Here is a 15,710-nt window from a genome sequence, read left to right as displayed (position 1 = left end):
CACTCAAATACACCCCATCAACGTCTCCCCATTATTATTGTTAAAGAATAATATATTTTAAACAACAGCAGCAACACATAACATGGGGGCGGGAATCCTGTCCTAACAGCCCCTCTTTTTTTCTTGCCCGAAGTCAGGTACTTGAAAGGAATGCTGAGTGTCAAAAGCAAAGATGGTATCTGAGTGTATGCAGAGTGAGGGTGCGGGGCAGCTCCCTGCAGGGCCTATTTGTCCAGTGTGCAAATTGGACCGGTCTTGTTTCGAGCCGAGCCGAGCCCAGGGCTGCAGAAGTGGCAGGAGAGGATGCTGTGTCTGAGCACATGCAGAGTTCCAGGCAGGACCACAGCAAGCTCCCACATCTCTGGGGCAGAAATGAAAAAGGGCAGGCTTTGACTCCAGGACATCTCTTTTTAAGAGCCAGGGGTCTGTTGTGCCCCACTCTGGTGATGAGGGAAAGGCACATCGATAGTCAGCACACAACCCCAGAACACAGGAAAAAACTGGGACTGAAGGGGTGAGCTCTATGGGAGCTCATGCAAAGACTGGTTTGGATACAGGTCTGGACAGAAACAAACAAGGGCTGAACCTGTGTGTGGGGGTATGTATGCACAAACACCAGCCATCGTCTGTTGATAGAGAACAACTTGGAAGGGCCCAAATGGTCTCTCCTTGACTTGTTCCATCCCACGGGTGTCCAATGTGCAAGGCAACACAGTTCAGCAACTGAAGTTCCAAGTCCGCCACTCGCTGCTGCCAAAGCGAAGGTGGCAAGAGCAACATGGTCCACACTTTCAGATACCATCTAGAACTGCCCATCAAGAAGGTGAAAGTTGAAGATGTATAATGGGGCAGCAGGGGTGGGGTGGGGTAATTTTCACAAACCCCAGAAGTGGCAACCCACCCTCAGGCCTCGTCCCCTGCCAAATCTCCTCCTGAAATAGGCCCATCTGGGTGAGGAAAGGGGTGTATTTAAACAGCTAGTGACCTACAAATCAAACCTCTCAACTAGAAAAAGACCTGCTAAATAATCAAAAAGTAATGTCTAAAATGCTATCAGAATGGCAAACAAAGGATGAATCATCAATGATTCTGGGCTATGGATATAGGACATAATATTGAAATGGCAGCATTGGAAAGATTGTGGAATGTGGATTTGAGATTTACAGTGTGCTATGCGATAAAAGAAAATCACATGGAAATGATGTATAAGTGGTATCTGATTCCTAGTAAATTAGCAAAAATTTATAAGTCAGAACCAGATATCTGTTGGAAATGTAAAGAGATGAAGGGTACATTTTTCCATATGTGATGGTCATGTAAGGTAGCAGAATCTTTCTGGGAAATGATTTATAATGAGTTGGGGGGAAAATGTTGTAGATAATTTTTGTAAAAAATCAGAAGCTTTTATTTTAGGTATAATTGGTGGAGAGGTACCCAAAGAACCAAAAAAATTATATATGTATGCTCCTGTGGCTGCCCAAATGATTTATGCCCAGATGGAAAGAAGAAATAGTTCTAACCAAGGAGGACTAGCAGTTAAAATTGATGGAATATGCAGAAATGGCGAAACTTACCGGAAGAATAAGAAACCAAGAAGAGAGACTTTTTAAAACAGAATGGGGAAAATTTATTGACTATTTGAAGATGTATTGTAAACAACTTAAAACATTAGCAGAATTGACATAAACACGTGCAGAAAGAAATAACAAAAAGGGAAAATTAGAAAATAGGCTTGAATTGGATATGCAGTAACAACAGACATAAAATAAGTAACCGCAGAAAGGAAGGGAGGAAAGTCGAGGGAAATGCAGATTGATTACATAAAGATTATGGGTTTTTTGTTAAAGTAATAATAATAATAATAATAATAATAATAATAATAATAATATCTTTATTGTCATTGCCCCCTTCGGGGACAACAAAATTACTTGTATTTGTAAAATGAGAAAATGATATATATATTTTGCCAGCAGCCATTCAGGAGCTGGTGGGGTGGGCGTGGGGAGATGTGTTCTGTTTGGTCCCCTGTGAGCGTCTGGGAAAAGGTACGTCTGAAACTGGACAACTCCCCCCCCTTACCTCACAACCCAGTTCCCTAGGATTTGTTTCATTTGCACCAGTTTTGAACCCAGAGCCCCCCCCCACCTGGATCCCCTCCCCATCAACCCCCTCCCTCCCACCCTCCCTCCCTCCCCCAGCCCAGCCCAGCCCCTCTGCCATCCTTACTATGTGGAGTTGCAGGTAGTCCCCGAGGCCAGAGGCACTGTCCACCCGCACCAGGATGGCGTTCTTCTGGTGCGTGCTGAAACCCACGGCCAGGCGGTCGGCCCGTGTGCTGGGGCGGTCATTGGGAGGCCACGTGTAGGTGATCAGCGCCCCGCCCTTCCCAAAAATGTATGTTGTCCCAGCTGGAAAGAGGAAGAAAGAGAAAAGTCAGAGAGGAAGGTCCAGTGCAGCCTCTGGGATCCTCCACCTACCGGTGGAGGACGAAACTTCAGGGATGAAACTTTAGGTCTCTCGGACCGCTCACAAGCTGCTCTAGGCAGGGCTCAACTTGGCTCGCTTTCACCAGAGCACAGCTGCTTAACACACAGCACAAAAGGAATGGTGATGAGTGTGCTGGAACATGTGCAGAGTGCTTCTGCCATCATCCAGCTCTCTCACACCTGGGAGTGAAGGATCTTTATTGGCTTTTAACCCAGGGGGGCACCTTTGATGGCAGTCTGGAGGGACATAGACATCAATTTGGAATATAGGGAGCCATCCATGCTCAGGGACTCCATCTGTCATATTTTGGGTCTTATCTGCCCTCTCTGCTGAAGTTATCAATATCTGGGGAATGGAAATCTCAGGACCATATGGGGAGAAGCATAGCTCAGACCTTGTGCACATAACTGCTGGGTATAGACCTTGGAAGCCCCCATTCTGGCACCCTCCTGTAACCTCCACCTCAACCTGCAATGCCCAAGTGCCCTACCAGGATAACCCCTTCATGTCCCCTGCCCGTCTCTGCCGCAAAAACAAGGTTGGGGGTGGGAGGGAGCGGGTTAGGGATGATGGACACAGAGGGATAAGGACTGAGACAGGCCCATTCGTTTCCCGGCCACCCAGCCCTCTCCTCAGCCCTCCTTGAGGCATGGGCTCCAGCAGGGCCATCCATCACCCCTCAAGCCTGGCTCCTCCTCACATACAAACACTCAGGCTGCCTTTCTGGTTCTCCTGGCCAGGAACCCCCAATGCCTCTCCATCAAGCTGACACCTTTGTCTGTTCTGGAATAACAACTGCCTTTACCAACATCCCTGAGTGTCTCATGGGGAGGAAGGAGCGAGCCCCCAAAGCAGGCCGTGGGAACCTGGGAAGCCCCCCAGATGCTGGTGGATGGACTCCCAACTCCAAGTAGCCAGTCTGGCCCATGTTCAAGGATGATGGTGGTGGGAGCTGGAAGGCCTCAACAGGCTCCTCAGAGCTGCCTGAAGATGCACCAGGCACACGACTCTGCCATTCCAGGAATCCTGCCAAGCTAACCGAATGGCTGGCTTCCACTGGCCTCCTCAGCACCTCACATCCTCTGGTGACAGAGGTGAGTTGTTTGACCAGGAGGCAGAAGGACTACAACAAGCGAGTTGGGTGGTGGGGTCTAAAGCTGAAAACCTAAACAGGCGGTGGGACCCCACTTCAACTAGCCAGCCTCATCTGGTCCTCAGAGCAGCTCAGGACATGGCCTTGACAGGCATCATGTTGTAACCTCTGGCCTGGCAGACCAGTGTAGACTGGAAGCTTGCCCACTGCCTCGGCTTCCAACAACCAGCTAGTCAGGCAACAGAAGCAGGAACTGTGTTTATGTGTGGAGTTGCTCCCTAAAGAAGTGGCTCAAGCCTATCATGCTCCCAGGATGGGGGGGGGGGAGAATGGGGGGCTACTTCTCAGGATGCCAGAGATAGGCCTGGGAGGGTAGGCCCCAGGGATCCAAATTTTGGTACCCAGAGGTGTGGCAGATGAGTTGGCAGGTGGCAAATGTAAAACCCTTTTTACCGCCCCGGCCCATCATCTGATCATTATCTTAGCATCATGGCTTAGATTGTTTGTAACCAATGTGCTTTAGGTTTTTGCTGGAAATACTGAAAACAAGAAATTAATTATGGTTATACAGCTCTCCCCCCTCCCACATGCAGCAGGGCTGCTTCCAGCCCTGTGATTATGCACATATCAACCGCGCATTCACATTGGCTTCTGAAAGAGGTTTGTGATCAACAGCCACCTACAGCAGCCTTCACCAACACGGTGCCCTCCTGATGTTTCAGACTACAGCGCCTATCAGTCCCAGCCAACCCGTGAGCTAAAGTCACATTCAAGCAACCCAAGTAGAGCAGCAGTAGCTACAGCATGTGTAGGCAAACTAGGGCCCGGGGGCTGGATCCGGACCAATCGCCTTCTAAATCCAGCCCATGGATGGTCCGGGAATCAACGTGTTTTTACATGAGTAGAATGTGTCCTTTTATTTAAGATGCATCTCTGGGTTATTTGTGGGGCATAGGAATTCGTTCATCCCCCCCAAAAATATAGTCCGGCCCCCCACAAGGTCTGAGGGACAGTGGACCAGCCCCTGCTGAAAAAGTTTGCTGACCCCTGAGCTAAAGGAAACTGAGGAACATGCGGACACCTCAGCTTAGAGAGCCAGGTCTTTGGAGGGGAGGAGCTTTCCAGAGGACACAGCTGATGGCATATGGGTGAGGTGTAGGGGAAATTCCTCAGGTGCCAGGTGTGTTTTGCTACTGGTGCATATCTAACTGTGTGGAGAGCTCTGGATGCCAGGTTGACAACTGACCAGGTTGGACCCTCCTGCTTTCTTAAGCAGGCAAGCAGAAGAGCTTATTTATTGCATTTATATCCCACTTTTTCTCCAAGGAATATATGGCTAACCTCCCCCCCCCCCCGTTAATCCCCCTACAACAACCCTGTGAGGTAGGTTAAGAGGCTTTGACTAGTCACCCAGTGAGCTTTATGACTGGACAGGGATTTTAACCCTCATCTCCCAGGTCCTAATCCGACACTCTAACCACTACACCACACTAGCTTCCTAGATTACTTCTGCTATGGGGCAGTTCTATAAATTAAGTGGGTGAATAAATATGGGGAAAGCAAATGTCACTTAGAGAAGGATCTGAAATATTTCCTTTGAAGCCTGAATTTGTTTTATTCTGGATTGCTTTATTTGATGTTTTAATGTATTATAAATCACTTTGAGATTTTTTTCTTTAAAATATAAACCAGTATATAAATGAAATGAAGAATAATAATATCGCACCACAAAAAAGGCACCTAGACATTCCATTGTGGCGACCGTAACCCAAATTTAAGGTGCCATTTGGCAAGTAGCTTATATATCTGAGTTTCTAACATTGGGCAACACTGTGAAGTCCTCACCCCATTGCCCTAGTCCAGCTGCCCTTGAAGAAAAGATTCCAGGGAGACCTTCCCCAGTTGGGCCCTGAATAACTTTCTCTTTTCCTGTAAGAGGACCTGGCAGATGCGTGCAATTTCTGGGGAAATTATGAAATTAAATTGCACAGGGCAATCTGCACCAGAAAATTCCCTGGTGCCCTGGAGAGTGATCTAATCTTGCAAGTTTGTTTCACTTGTATTTAATAAACAAAGCTAAAAAAAACCTTGAAAATTCCAAGATTTCCTAACATTGTATTTGCAGCTGGCATCCTATTGGAATGGGCTTACGGAGTTGGAAATCTTCCACAGGAAAAAAAAAGTACTGGAAGAGATCTGGATCCCCATCACTGCACCTGGGATTGAGTACAGCCTTGTACTTCCTAACTTGCACAAAAGCCACAGGTGACCAGGCCTTCCACCTTGCTTCCTACTCTCCCTCCTCCAGCCCATTCCAGTTGCAGAGCCAAAGAAGTCCCTCCCTCCATGACTAGCCTGGAAACCATGCAGGTCAGTGGAGGAGAGGCAAGTCGCTCTGCCTGACCTCTGCCAGTCCATTGTGACCCTTGACCATGGGGCCTTGGGAGTGGGAATCATCATCAGTAGCCAATTTGGGGGTCCTAGCTGCCAGGACACAGCCCTGCCACCATCAACGCTCCTGCATTGGCCTCCATATTTCCAGCCTCACAGGCATCAAGGACCATAAAGTCTGGCAAGGCCCCATCCGCAGTTCATCCAGGTCCTCAGAGGAGACGGCGCCAACCCCATCACAGGCCTGGCCAGTTGGCTCCTGCTACCTGCAAGAGCGGAATCTTCTTCCTGCCAGCAGGGCTCACTGGGAGCTCTCCAAGGTCCTGATTTCCTCTGCCCTCTGCATAAGACAGCTTCTATGACCTCATTCGTGAGCTGACTTCCCCTGAAACAATGTGCTTCCTCCATTAGCCTCAAGTGCCCACAGAACAGGAAAGAGAGGAGAGCTTTCAGTTTATTGTTTAACATGCCTGCAAAGAGGCAAGTGGTTGTGGAGAAAGGGCTTCCATTCATCTGCAGCAAGCACAGAAGTAACTCACCTGGGCTTATTTGCAAGGCTGATTGCCTCCCCCGCATCCTCTGGGCCAGTGGTTCCCAATTAGCTAAGTAATGCAGACCCCCTGTTTTTCAAAAGCCAAGCCATGGATCCCCTACTTTTGAAAATTCTGGTATATCTATGGGAGTGGTCCACAGACCACCAATTGGGAACCACTGCCCTAGACTAACTAGGGAGACTTTGGTTTCTCTTCTCAACTCCAGCAAGGAGTAAAATGAAATAGGGGCTTTCCTCTCCCTCAGCTACAGAGGTGTTTAAATGTTGCAGGTTATATGAGATTGAACAGGGTGAAAGCATGTCAAACCTCCAAGAGGTGACACACACACACACACCCAGCAGAAGAAAAGTCACCTCTTTGCCCCAGCCAACCTCTACCAGCAAAGGGAAAAACCTTCTTTGCAGCTTCTCCTGGTGGAAGTCAGAGGTTCCTGAAGTTGTGGAGAAAACACTTATGGGTGCAAGTTGAGGAGGAAACATTTCCTCCAAGTGCTAATCTGTTTCATCCAAATTCAAGCACACTCAAAACAACTTCTTTTGTACTTAGGAAACCAAAGCAACCAAGTAAAGAAAACAGTAACATAAGGAGGCATAAAAGCAGAGACACTTGGGTTAAAGGGAGGCAGAAGTGCCCTGTCCTTACCCATCAAAAAACAACTACAAAAAGACTAAAAATGTTCAAAAACCAAAGTTGGGACAGTTCACCCAATTCCCAACTGATGTGAAATTTCACTTCAGTTCCAGAGTGTGCTGCAAGCAGCAAGGAGGAAGGGAAGGAGACGGAGGTGATGGAGGCAGGAAGAGGTGCAGGGCCTTCCCCTTTTCTGGGCCTGCAGGAGGTTAGAAAGAGGCCTGGCAAGGTGGGGGGGCGACAGAGGGCTGCTTTTGAGCACCTCTGAAGTCAACAACGGCTGCAAAACTCTCTCTGTGTATGCCTGAGGTTCATTAAGGCAAAGGACCCTCCTTGAGAAACCTACTCCCCACATACTGGTCACTGTGCCCTCCAGTGAGCTGGCAGGAGAAGGGCATTGTGCAGGGGCGATGGCCTGCCAGCCTCTCCACTGAGCTGTTCCTCTGAGCGACAAAGGTGGCCTTCAAGGCCAACTGTCCCCCTCTGCTTCGCCACCCATCCATCTCTGTCAGCCTCCTTGATTGGCTCAGAAACTGTCAGCAACCAAACCTGGAGGGGAAGAAGAAGGCGCACTGGGAGGGGCAACTGAGATGCCAGCGGGCAGGGAAGGGTGGAAGTGGCGAGGGCTCATCTCCGCACTGCCCTCCCCAAACCAAACAGCACCCATCCCTTTCCATGCTGGGGGGCCTTGGCACCAGCCTCCCCTTTCTAAAGGGCTGGATGAGTTCCTGAGGTCTCAAGGGATGCCAGTCCTGGCACCTTCCCCATCCCTGAGAACCCAGGAACCTGTTAGTTCTCACCCCACCTCTGCCAGCTACCTCCTCTGCTGTTTCCTCTGCTAATGGGCTGACTCACGTAGCAGGTGAGATGGCAGCATGTGTGCATTGGCTATCTTACAGGGCCAAACACTGCTCCTGTGGCTGTTCACACAGCTGCTTTGGCCCTGCAAAGGCAAAGGCTGCTATACGAGCGACGGAACTCAGTGGGACTGGCCGACCAGTAAACACATGCAGGGGGGCACCATCAACTCATGCCATACAAGGAGAAGGCAGAAGTGGTAGAAGGTACCACTTCAGAGTTTAGATGAGGTATACCCATTTTGAAAGTACCCTTGTCTGGGGGCTTCTAGACAGGGGTGGCTCCTGGCAGCACAATCCAACTTTTGCTACAGGACATAAGTTGAGTTGCAGGAACACAACTGACAGCACTGCGCTCTCCCTGCACATCCTGCCATGTTTTGTATGCACAAGTGAGCATTTCCTCTCAGCTAATCTTTTTTAAAATCCATTGTTAAATTTGGTATGGTGCTTATTTGTGATTCCCTGATTGTGCTCATGCCTCTTTTACGTTAAAAGAATGGAGATTCGATTTCTGTATAAAAAGGCCAATTTGTTGTCTGCCCCCTCTTACTCTGACCACATCGGTGCAATAGACCACACAAGCTCCGTTCCATATCTTCACGTGCCATTTATCAATCTTGGGTGGGTTTTTAATCTTTCTCCACCTCCAACCAATCCGGCTGCTGTTAATAAATGCATGACCTGGAGTATTTAATTATTTATATTTAAAGCTATTTATATACCGCTTAATTACTATAGTTTGTAAGAAGTGTACATAAAAACTTAAAAGCATGCAATGGAGAAGATCAATTAGGATGAATAATAAAAACAGAAAGTGTCCTTAAAATGCCTGCTGAAATAGGAAAGGTCCTGTGGCCAAGGGCCTTCCAACCACAGGCTGTGGGCTTGTCTCCTCTCAGCCAGGAGTTCCACAGAATCAGGCCTGCAACACTGAGAACCTGGGTCCTCCTGGGTGCGAGACATGCGTCTGAGCTGCAGGGGACCCCATGAACAAAGACTCCCCCTGAAGATCTCAGATATTTTGTCCATTACATATCCATTATATAGAAGGCTGACGAATAGATCTATGGGCAACTTGTAGCCATGGATTTTTTTTCTAATGTCACTTGTAGAGATCCAATAAATTTGTGAGGTCTGGACAAGTCCAAAAGGCATAAAAAAATGCTAGGATGATGACCAGACTTGCATCTCTAGCACTGGTATAGCATTATATGATTATATCTGACTTGCTCTTCAGGAAGTAAAATACCACCCAAGTATTAGTTTATAACGCATCCCTTTAAAATTCAAACAAACTTGAAATGAGGAACAGGTAGCCAGTGATGTAAGTTTGGAAATGAATTTCTGCCCTTTGCAAATGAGGATAATTTACACGTGGTAATTTTCATCAGAAAGTTTCTTAGCTTGCTTTGGAATACTTTCTGCTGCCATAACAGAACAATCTAATGCAGCATTTTTGTTTTACCTGTGTTTAGTAAACAAAGCTAAAATTTTTGAAATTGCCAAGCTTGTATTTGCAACAAACATCCATTCACAGTGCTGTTAATGAACTTTTGAAATGGAACATTTTCTGTGGAAAAATGAAGCACTGGGAAATGTTCTATTTCGGAAGATTTTCTGTGGAAGTTTTCGCACTCGACATCACTGCTGGCGCCCTCCAAACACTGTCAGACTCCTGGCAGCCAGCAGGCCCAACAACCGTGATGATGGTGATGGTGATGGGAGTCTAACAACATCACTGGTCCCCACAGGCTGGCTACCCCCGAGGGAAGCTGCTATTTCCAAGTCCAAATTTATTGTGGAATAGTCTTTCTTCAAAGTCATCAATCCATTTGATCTGAAAGAAATGTTTCCTGGCATCTCAATTGGCTTTTTTAAAAAACGCTAGCTGAAAATTTTATAGATTTGATACATAATTCATTTCGCTAACTTACTTGACACCTCAAGTTCTGCAGCTGACTCTGTGAGGTGGACCTTCCTGCTGTTTTATGTTTGACTTGCAGAGACTGGAAGCCTCCTTTTCAGCTTTTGATTAGCTCACATTTTACCTGCCTTTCCTCCCTCAGATCATTTTTGTCTTCTGGCTCTCTCTGATAGCAGACGGTTGCAAGAGGTGACTGCGCAGAACAGCTTGCTTTTTAAAAATACTTTTTGCCATTTTGAGCAAATATGAAGAGCAACATAACAGAGCTCTGGGTGAATTTTTTAAACAAGAAGTACTTCGGACTTCCGGGGTGGCGCCATCGGTAATGGCGGATTCCCTCTGATCTGGAGGGACTGGCTCCACGGGAAATGGGTCTGTTCCGCTACGGCGAAGCGGGGACCCTTTAAAAAATCACAGGCAGATGAAGCCTGTGACCATGGGACTCGGCGGGCAGCTTTTGCGCCCCCCCCCCCAATTCGTAAAGGAACCCAATTACGGGCTCCGGAGCGAAGAGGGGTTAGTGACGCTGTGCTGAGAGTCAACTGCTTCTTCCGTGGAGCGAAGCTGCACAGCCGCTGCCGGAGAGCGCTACCTTTTTCCTGGGACAATTTGGCTACAAAACAACTACCCGTGAGCAGATTAAATTTGGACAATTGGACTTTAAACAACGATCTGTGAGTAGAACGGAAAATTGGATTAAGAAATTCCTCTTAATTTGGCACTGAAGCGGGAAGGTCTAAACAGGAAGTCAGCCTTCCGTTTCTTGTAGACAGATTAAAGCAAAGACATGGCAAACTAGAGTGTAGAAAATCGTTTGTAAAGGATCAACTTTCATCATCTAAAATTACTGAACCCCCTTCGGAAGCAGGAGAAGAGGGGGGATTTTTTCCGGATTGCTTAAACCTGCAGAAGAGAGTGTAAGAAAAGTAATTTTCCACCGTCTTGAACCTGGGAGCAGGGTGTCAGGACAGACACTTTTGGGAAAGTTCATTGACTATAGACAAAGGTCTTTGACAGACAGTTAAAAGAAGAGAAACATAGTGATTCCATTGTGCTCTTTCGCAATTTAAAGGTACAAATATTGACAAAATATCTGAAAAAGGAAACTTTGTTGTTAGATCTGCTGGTAAAAAAGAAAAAAAGAAAAGAGTTGGATACAAAGAGAAGTTCTTCCCCTAGAGGGAGCTTGTGAAACTGTTACTAAACTTGAACTGGGGAGCAGCTGCAACAGATTAAGATCGTGGGAATAGACTTCTGACCTTGTACAACAATGTGCTCAGAGGCTCTGGTGCGTGCTTTTTGTAAAACAAGTGCTCTATTGGAACAGTTACATGAGAAGACGGACTTGATGACTGTTGCGATCAGAAATTTTGGTCAGGTAGTGGGTACCTATATAGGACCCACTCAGGAATCAAATCAGGAATGTGCTCTGACAGATCAGATGAAGGAGGAGATCGTTGTTGGACCTCGGGTGGCAGAGATGGAGGGAGCTGTGGCCCAGCAGGAACATGAGCTGTTGGATTTGACAAATGAATTTGGAAAAAGCCAGACTTGGAGAGATAGAGTCTTGTTTGGTTTGGAGATGGGGGGCTGGATAGACCCCCCTATGCAGGGATGTTTTGACTTTTCAAGTCTGGCTTTGGGTCGGGAGGAGTTTGGAGTTGTGGGGGTCCTCAATTTTGGAAGGATTTTGAAAAATGTTTTTAAATACCACATGGGGTTCAGTCTGGATTATGGAAAAGGGGCTGATCTGTCGAGAAGGGATAAAAATACTGTCAAGCTGGAGTCTCCACATGTGAAAGGTGCAGAAGACAAAGTAAAGTACGGGTATAAATATGAAGAAGATCTGCGGAAGGGACATGGAAGAGACTTAAGGGCCTCGGACATAAGGTTACCAGGTTAATGAGCTAGATGGATGGGATAGAAAGGACTGACAAAACCCGTGACCAGGAGGAAGAGACGTTGGATGAAGATTGGAGAAAGTTTCAAAAATTCTATTTAGGAATGTTTTGTAAAATTAATGAGTATTAAAAAAGATGTTGGAACGAATTTATTTGGCTTTAGCAGAAATGTTAAAAAGAACTATGCAAGAATATGTCATGGCTATGAGAAATTGGTATAGATAAGACTCAAGCTTTAAGTTTTAGGGTTTTTTATAGTAAGATAAGGTTAAAATAGATTAAGGTAATTTAATGACAGAATATTATGAAAAATGGGAAGGATTTGCTGTGATAATCAATAACTAGAATACAAAAAAGGGAGGTGTGAGGAGGTCCATGAAACAAGTTAATGAAAGATAAAGATTTGAGAATATTGGATTTGTTTTTAAATTTTCTGTTTATTTTTGCTTTTTGATTTTGATGTATTTGTGTGATTTGTTTTTCTTTTTGATTTTTGTTTTTATTGACCTGTATTGTTTAATTTTTCTTTTTGTCTACTTTTTTCTTTGTTTCTTTGTAACTTTAAAACCTTTAATAAATATTATTTTTTTAAAAATAAAATAAACAAGAAGTACTTCAATCGGGGGAGGAGGCCAATTGCTAAAATGCTATGTGATCGGAAAAAGGCAAGATTTTTTCTTTAAAAATTTGCATTAGTACCATGCCACCCTTTCATTTTAAGCGTTATTACGTGCATATTTTTTTAATATATAAATGGCTGTTTTAGAAAGCACTTTAGCACAAATTAAAAGATCAATAAAAATAAATGGGGCGATAAAACGCTGCCAACCAGTAAAGGTAACAGAGAAGGGGCTCCAAGGAATTAGCAGTTCCCCTTCCCAACATGGCCCTGAACACTTCTGGGAAAAGGGGGATAGGGCACCCACTTCAGAGCACCCACACCTGGAGAAGAGGGTACGACTGTCCCCTTCTTTGCAACAACAGCAACAATTATTTTATTTACAAAAATATTTATATACCACAATTCAGGAAAAATATCAGATTTGTTTACAACCATATACAGTGGTACCTTGGGTTACAGACGCTTCAGGTTACAGACTCTGCTAACCCGGATTAAGAACATTGCTTCAGGATGATAACAGAAATCGCACGGCAGTAGCAGCGGCGGGAGGCCCCATTAGCTAAAGTGGTACCTCAGGTTTCAGGTTAAGAACAGTTTCAGGTTAAGAACGGACCTCCAGAATGAATTAAGTTCTTAACCCAAGGTACCACTGTATATGATAAAAACATACAAACTAAAATTAAAATGTCAGGGTGTTTTTTTCCCTTCCAGGCAAACAAAAGGTGGAGGGAGCTTGGAAGAAACGTGGGACATTGACATTCTATAGACACTCCAAAAAAAGGGTGGCCATCCCAAAATGAACACCTACCATGGAAGTAGAAAGTGAGAGTATCAGGGAGAATTGCCCTGATCCGGCCCTCTCCATGCTGTGTTGAATTTCAACCTGTGGAACATTTTTTTAAATAGGAAGGGGGACAACTCCTCAAATGACTGCCTTCCCCCACAGACCTGAAGAGAGGCATTTTGCAGCTTGGAAAATGGCACAGCCCCTTCCTTGCTGCCACCCCCCCAACCCAACAATTTTGCCGTACCATTCAGGCACAAATTCCTGCCTTCTCCACTCCTAGGGCCACCTCCTGGGCCTGACCGTTTGCACCCTCAAGGAGTGCCCTCTGTTCACCCACCCAATTCTGCAGCAGGCACAGAATAGGCCCCAGCTAGGAGAGAAGACAAAACAAAACGTGCCATGCACGGAGCAGGCCGCTTGGCTGGGGCGGGGGAGATTCATGCATATTTCATGCCTGTGCAGCTCTGCAGACGGCTCCTGGCAGCTGCCTGCCTAAGCCTGCTCAGCCAATCTCCGCCCCCCCCATCACAGCCCGCTTGTTCCAAGTATTGATCAGTGGACAGAGCCCTGACCCCTTCCAGAGAAGCCTGGCATGGCTTAGGATCGGAGAGAACCTCCTTGAAGACCCCTCACCTCCTCCTGTCATGCTGGGTTCCTCTGTTCTCATAGCTGGAGACAAAAACCCACGAGTCCAGGTTCCCAGAGGCCCTTCCTTCGCCCCGGCTCAGCCACAACCTACTGGCTGAATCCTAAGCAAAGTTGCATGACATGCAGGCAGGCAGGCAGGCAGGCAGGCCTTAACGGACTACAGGCAATGCGTTGTCCTTGCCTCCCTCAGTCAGCAGCCAACCCACAGACATGCTGGCTTCCTCCTTCAGCAAACTCTCACTAGCCTCCCCCCTTTATTGCACCTCAAAAGGTACCTGAACATCCCCCCCAATCACCACTCTTCCTCCTCATCTCTCAGACAACCAGCTTCTCCAACTCAGCACCCTCCAATGTTTTTGACTGTGGTCTCAGTTGGCATGGCTGGTGGATGGGGGTTGCAACCCGAAACACTAGACTGAGGACGGCTGAGATAGGCTGCAAGCCCTGTGGAGGCAGAGGCCACCCATTTTGTTCCTGCATTCCACAAAGCACCCACAGCACAGCTAGCACATAATGTCCATTTAAGGGGACAGGAAGAAACTGGGCTCCCTTTGTGTAACACCCCATCTGTCTTCTTTATCCCTGCATTTTGGCATGGCTGGAGTTGGTCCCTGCCTGGTTTCCAGTTCCTTCCTCCTTGGAAAGCCAGTGTGTTGGTGTGGATAGAGTAGTGCTCCGCGAGCTTGGGTGTCCAGCTGCTTTTGGACTACGATTCCCATCATCCCTTACCAGTAGTCTTGCTAGCTAGGGATGATGGGAGTTGTAGTCCAAAAGCAGCTGGCTTCACATCATGGAGGTCCTGCAAGGGAGGCTCTAACCATGTGCCCGGCTCAAATATATGTGCCTCACGATGTGCTCTTAAGCTGTGGGGTATTGAAGATCATCCAGTCTCTAGGCCAACTGGAGAAGATGCAGGGGTACCTTGAAGGTGGCAGTGGGGGGGATGGGGACAGGCCCCCAGTGGGAGGTATGAGCCACTGTAGCAGCACAGACATTTCAGGTCTTTGCTCAGGCTCCTTTTTCACTAGGACCTAGGAAGCAAGAGCCAGTGGCAGCCCTGCCCTTCTTCGGAGGCGCAGCCATTCACCCCCGGGGCCTTCTTCCCCAGCACAATGTTGCACAGGGAGTGGCTGGGTGGGCCTGAAGTGAGTTCCCCAATCTCTCCCCCCCATCGCCTTGGTTGCTCACCCTCTGTAAAGGGAGAGTTGGAGAGAGATGCAGAAAGAAAATCAAAATGTAGGTCATCGCTGAGATGCGAATATCCTACCCCCCCCCCTTTCCCAGAGAGACTTTGCGGGAAAAGGGGCAGCAATGAATAATTCATCACCCATTAAGGCCTGGGAAAATGGGGGTGAACTGGAAGCGGGAGGGAACCAGAGCATGGCAAGAACAAGAAGAGGGATTGGTCATCAAGGGACTTGTCGCTCCAGCATGTGGGACAGGAAGCTGGATGGGGTCCAACTGCCAACAGCAAAATCTTGTCCTCCCAGGACTGCTCAGGGGCATCTGTAAAGTGATCGCCTGAGCATGTGCAGACTGCCAGCCACACCATACTCCTCTGGGATCAAGAGGGGAACTTGTAGGGTGGAAGGTGATTTTTCCCCCCAGACCCCTTTGCAGATAAGAAAAGTCCCTGGGCAAACCATGCAGCCCCACAACCCTGCAGCCACAAAGGGGAGAGGCTGGCAGGCATCTTTGCCGGGGGTTCAAAGGGGAATTCTTAAACTGCCAGGGAAGGGAGTCAGCTCTCAAGGGCACTCAGCTATTAAGGGAGCTCTTAGCTGCAAAGAGGCACTTTGCTTCCTCCGCTGTT

At 47.3% G+C, this 15,710-nt stretch overlaps 1 protein-coding gene across 34 annotated transcripts in view; it reads right to left on the bottom strand.

The window, feature by feature from the left end:
• Nucleotides 1–15,710, bottom strand: part of NRXN2 (neurexin 2) — a 355,281-nt gene that overhangs the window by 84,118 nt on the left and 255,453 nt on the right. For all 34 annotated transcript variants that reach the window (XM_080985831.1, XM_080985833.1, XM_080985840.1 and 31 more), the window contains one exon: nt 2,227–2,408. In XM_080985831.1, the coding sequence (XP_080841957.1) occupies nt 2,227–2,408 (182 nt within the window). The remainder of the gene's footprint in view (nt 1–2,226; nt 2,409–15,710) is intronic.

Source organism: Podarcis pityusensis (assembly GCF_964106645.2).
Source record: "Podarcis pityusensis genome assembly, chromosome: 16".
NCBI classification, from domain to species: Eukaryota; Metazoa; Chordata; class Lepidosauria; order Squamata; family Lacertidae; genus Podarcis; species Podarcis pityusensis.
The sequence above is the reverse complement of the archived record's forward strand: the minus strand, read 5'-3'. Positions and strand labels throughout refer to the sequence as shown.